We start from the raw sequence: 5,528 nt of genomic DNA on the forward strand, positions 1-5,528 counted from the left end.
AACCACGACCTTCAACTTGCTTGAATTCACTCGTACACTGCTGACTTCCAATCCTTTGCCTTTGGCTCTAACATCAGAACCTACTCCCTCTTGCTCAGATGCACTGACCTTCTAGAATCTGGGCCTCCCAGCTCTTTCTATCTTTTCCTTTGCTCACTTCACCAGCAGATGACTCCTTTGCTCCCAGTCCTGGCCCTATAGACAAACTCCTCCCAAGTTTCCATGTGGATCCTAGGAGTTTCCACCCTCTTCTTCTCTCCTTTTCCCTGCCAGTGATCTGGGAATGGGGATGGGGCAAGGCCGTGGAGAGGTCAAGGACTGAGCTAGATTTTGCTGAACTTACATGTCCATCTAAAGCCCAGTGATCGTCTTTGAACTTATTCACGAAGACCTCCACAGGCCCTGTGATCTGATAAACCTGGAGCAGGAGATGGAAATCTTCTTTCTTGTAAATTCCTGGAAAGAGAAAGTTCAGAGGGTACACTTGAAAGAGCTGGGGAAATTTTAAAACCTAAATTTGTGGGTATGTGAGAGTGAGTGCTCACGTGGAATTTCACGTGTAGATGTTGACATAAACACTCCATGCATAACCATAAGCAGGCAGGTCTAGTGCTGCTGGTGAGTTTGTGTAGGCTGACTCTGTGTCTATGCAGGAATGTGCATCTGTGTTAATCTGTGACTGTGACCCTGGTTACACATGCGTATGTGAGAGTAAAGCGGATATGGTTTTGTACATGTCAATGTGTCGGTTAATGCATGGATATACTTATAATTTAGTGGGTACAGGACTGCATGAGGGATGTACACAGGAGTATGTGAATGTCTTAGGGTGAATGAGTGAGCTGAACATTACGTTGTGCTTGTGTGTGTGTATACGAATGAATAGATATGACTGTATGTGAGGCTGTGTGTTAATGTGTATGTTCGTTCACTCACACATTCATTTATTTATCCATCTATTCAATAAACACTTGTTTTCTATGATACTTAGTTTTTCTGATTATAGAAAGACTGAAAATTGGGGAAATTTTGGAAAATGCAGAGATGAGCGAAGAAAAAAAAAATCACTCCCGATCTCACATTTTGTGTTTATCTTGATTTTTGCTGACTACTGATAAAAATGTTTCTCTTGTTTGTTGACCGCCTGTACTTTGGCTTCTGAGTTCTCTAACTCTGTTTTTAGTTTGGTTTTAGGGATAGACGTCTCTTTAAGAAATATCCACCGTTAACATTTTTGTGTAATTACCTGCAATTTCCTTTCTTACGAATATAATTTTTCTTTTAAAAACTAGAGTCACGTTTTAAATGCATTACATTATAGTGAGTGTATTTCTTCCAAAATTGGCATCGTACTTTATCCGGCAGATGTACTATAATTAATATATCCATTTCTATGTTTTTAGACAATTTTCTACTTCCAGTTTTTATGTAATATAAATAGCCCTGTAATGTGAGCTTTCTTTAATTATAAATATTTGGCCCCCTCCATAATTATTTCTTAGGATAAAAAGTCTTAGAAGTGTAATTAATGAGTCTAATTATTTTCAAAGGATCTTGATACAAGTTGCTGAATTGTTTCCTAGAACTGTACTATTTTCTACTCTGACCAGAGCTGCATCGATGCCTTCACGGGACCTTGACCAGCACTTCAGTTCATCACTTAAAAAAAAAATCTTGCTGGGAAAGTGGAAAATGACATTTTGTGTTTATCTTGATTTTTGCTGACTACTGATAAAAATATGTTTCTTTTGTTTGTTGACCGCTTGTACTTTGGCTTCTGAGTTCTCTAACTCTGTTTTTAGTTTGGTTTTAGGGATAGAAGTCTCTTTTCATTTTTCAGAGTCCTTTGTATGTTCAAGTTATTCACATTTGTCATCTAGCCATTTCCCTTTAGTCCCTGGCACGTTTATCATATAAACAAAGAGAAGCAGGCACTTCCTCTTCCCTCTGCCCACCAGACAAGTCTGAGCCTCATAAGACAGTAAAGTGCAGTGACAGTAGACTCATCCTGGCAAAGGGCAGGTACCCATCCATTCTAACCACCCCCACAATTGCCTCCAGCTTTCATAGCAGTGGCCTGTTCCTTACCAGCCAAGTGCAACTCCACACCACTATGGTCAATCATGGTGGCATTGACCTTGCTGTTGACAACCTGGAAGCCAGTCACTCTGAGCATGGCTGGCTGCTTCTTCCCCTGGTACTCATAGGCCCCTTTCCATAGGGAATTCTTGGCAAAAACATCTCCAGGAACTAGAGGAATTGAGAAACAGAGGTGAGAGGGAATTTCATGTGCGTTGGTTAAATTGAGGCCACCTGAGGACTGATGCCAGTTCAGTCACTGAGATTATTTTCCAGAACCTCTAATATGGGGGAGCATGGTGGATTGTTCTGGCCTTCTTGTGATCTTCCTGTGTCTCAGGGTGGATGGATGGAGGGAAAGAGCGAGGAGGTGGATAAGAAAAAAAAGTGAGAGCAAATAAGAAAGGGAGAGGGAGAGGGAACTAGAAAGAAGAGAGAGAAAGAGAAAAAAAGGGAAGAGGTTGAAAAGGTAGAGAAAGGGAAAAAGAGAAGAGAAAACCAATAAGTCAGCATCATGTGGCAGATAGGACACGGGCTAATGAAATAAGACCGATCAGCATTCTCACCTTGGCTGTAATGTATCAGTTATTTGATCAAGTGCAGGAGCCTTAACTTCCTCCCCTGCAGTCCACACCTGTAGTTCTGTAAATGGGAGCCATCCTACCTACCTCATCAGCATTCTTGTGGGGGTTAAATGATCTAATGTTGCAGACTGTATTATCACATGATGTCAGACACAAAAGCTACTAAAATTGTTATTTATTCTTAAAATAATTCTCTAAGGCAAGTGTTATAATCTCTATATTACCAAAAGGTAAACTGAAGCTCAAGAAGTAAAGCTCATTTTCCCAAGGACATAGCTGGTCAATGACCAAAATAGAATTCAAACTGGGTTTGACATCAAATCTCATCTTCTTCCTGGTATAATGCACATACTAATAAAATTATAGGGTTCAAAAAAGGATATGAAAGTATACAATAATTTTGCATTGGTCAAGCATACCTATAGTTCTGTATCCAGTTCTGGACATCACACTTTGAAAGAATCAATACTTGTCTCAAAATGCAAGCATTTCCAGGAAGCTCCCTGGGCAGGACCTGGCCCTGTGTGTCTGTATGACCACACACTGGCTGGTGCTGTGCCAGGAGAGGTTGTAATAATCAATGAAGTGTTTTTAGAAGGTCTTAGCTCTCTCTTCTAGATGAGATTTTAGCTCCTTTCAGGCTTACTTCCTCCTGAAGTCGGCCTGGGGTTGGGAGGTGGGTGGAGAAATATATTTGACTCTGTAGATAGTTTTCATGCCCTTCTATTGGTTACTCAGTAACTCACGTGCATGTTTCTGGGTAACTAGGTGAAGGAAGCAACATGTGTCTTGACCCAAAGATCTGGACTATACATACCTGAGGCTTGGGTGAGTGGTGGCTCCCGGGCAGTGTTGATGGGTCTTCCACTGGGCCGGACCTCTGCTAGGGAAAGAGAATGGAAGAAAACAGGATCAGTTTCTGATCTATATTCTATTGAAAAAATAATGGCAACCTCTCTGACATTAGGTCAATAGGGTCTTTGAGATCTTGCTTTGGACTTATCCTCAAAGAGGTGAACTGCTTTGATGGTCTGGTGATGCTATGGATCCCTCTCAGAATAATAAAATATAAAGAGTTACAAAAGAAACCTACCATATAAATTATAGTCACATTAAATAAGGAATTAGGATATCATTATATATAATTCTTTATTACTGCATTAAATAACAAGATCTAACAGTGGGTCCACTAACTACCATGATCTTTAAGTAGTCAGAAACATAAATGGTATTTCACGGTATCGGTAGCAACTGTAATAGAATATGAAAATCTGCAATTTCTACTGGTGACAAAGTTACAAGTATCGTTAAGTACTACTACAAGTACTACTATGGGTTTTTGTCTACATTCTAAATTAAAGGAAATGCCAAAATCAAAGTAAAATAAAGATGTCTACTTTTCTACCCTACTACATAAATCCCTTGGATACCCCTAACTGATGACCTTGGGTTGAAAAGCTCTCTCTTGGATTCTGCTTTCCTCCCAGAATGCCTGGCATAAAGGAGGACCTTCCACTGATCAAAGGTGAATTCCTTGAGCCCTGATGGGGGTTTCAGTGGAGTGCTTCTCTCTCTCGGAGCGATGATATTAAGACTGAGAAGTCCTTACCCTTAAAAGCAAGGTCAAGAGCTTTAGGCCTCAGTTAGACAGCAACTTAATGATGTGTGACCTTGACCAGTCACTTTACTACTCGGAGTCCTCGTCTCTTCCCACCAAAACACAACTCACAGGTCTATGCTGGATAAATGAGGTTATGGGCATGGAAGTCATGGTCAATAAATGTTAATGTTTTTTTTTCTTTTGCAGAGAAACAACAGAAAAATCTGCCTTGTCCCAAGTAAGGGCAATCTCTCCCTACTGTCTCTACTGGGCAGCTATAGAGTTTTACCATGCCCCTTCCAATCCTAGAGGCCAAATCTTTGTGACCTTGGATTTGGCAATGATTTCTTAGATATGATAGTAACAGCACAAGCAAGCAATAATAATACAGATAAATTGAAATTCATCAAAACAAAAAGCTTTTGTGCTTAAAAGGACACCAACAAGAAAGTGAAAATATCAAAACTCAAAAAATTGTACGCATCAAGTATGTGTAATTTACATATATCTCAATAAGGCTGTTAAAAAAACACATCTGAAGAAAAAGAAAAAAAATTTAATACAGGGCTAAAATGGAGCTTAAAATGTGACATTTTAGGTGATGTATGAAATAAAGTACTGTAAATTAAAAAAAAAAGTGAAAAGACAATTCAGATGAGAGAAAATATTTGCAAATCATGAATCTGATAAGGGTTTTATATTCTAGACATATAAAGAACTCTTGAAGACACTCCTGACCAAAATGTCAACATAGGGGGCTTTTGAATTTCTCTCTTCCCATGGACACAGTGAATGTACAGCTACGCACAGATAAATTCCTTATGAGAGAAATCCAGTAATAAGCTGAGTGATTCCTACACATTGGGTGACTGAAAAAATACCCACATAGGAATGGGTGGGAAAGGCTGAGACACACTCTTACCATATACCCCACTCCTGGAAAAGTGCCGTACAAACAGGAAGGAATGCCTGGCTTCCTCCTGAAGGGTAAAGGATTTGGGCCATGCATCTAGCACTCTGACTTTTGAGGCTGCCACTTACTACCCCAAGCAATTTACAGATTCAATGCAATCCCTATCAACATTCCAATGGAATATTTCACAGGAATAGAACCACCTTAAAATTCGTATGGAACCACAAAAGACTCTGAATAGCCAAAGCAATCTTGAGAAAAAAGAACAAAGCTGAAGGCATCATACTTCCTGATTTCAAACTATATCATAAAGCTACAGGTATCCAAACAATATGGTACTGACATAAAAACA

The 5,528-nt window shown here is 39.6% G+C and overlaps 1 protein-coding gene across 1 annotated transcript in view; it reads right to left on the minus strand.

The window, feature by feature from the left end:
- The window catches only part of CSMD2 (CUB and Sushi multiple domains 2), a gene marked incomplete at its 5' end in the record, with an annotated part of 295,495 nt that overhangs the window by 7,755 nt on the left and 282,212 nt on the right, over positions 1 to 5,528 (minus strand). The window contains 3 exons of the mRNA XM_023529432.1: positions 344 to 456; positions 2,089 to 2,250; positions 3,481 to 3,543. Coding sequence (XP_023385200.1) covers positions 344 to 456; positions 2,089 to 2,250; positions 3,481 to 3,543 — 338 coding nt within the window. The remainder of the gene's footprint in view (positions 1 to 343; positions 457 to 2,088; positions 2,251 to 3,480; positions 3,544 to 5,528) is intronic.

Source organism: Pteropus vampyrus, unplaced genomic scaffold, assembly GCF_000151845.1.
Source record: "Pteropus vampyrus isolate Shadow unplaced genomic scaffold, Pvam_2.0 Scaffold36, whole genome shotgun sequence".
Classification (NCBI taxonomy): Eukaryota; Metazoa; Chordata; class Mammalia; order Chiroptera; family Pteropodidae; genus Pteropus; species Pteropus vampyrus.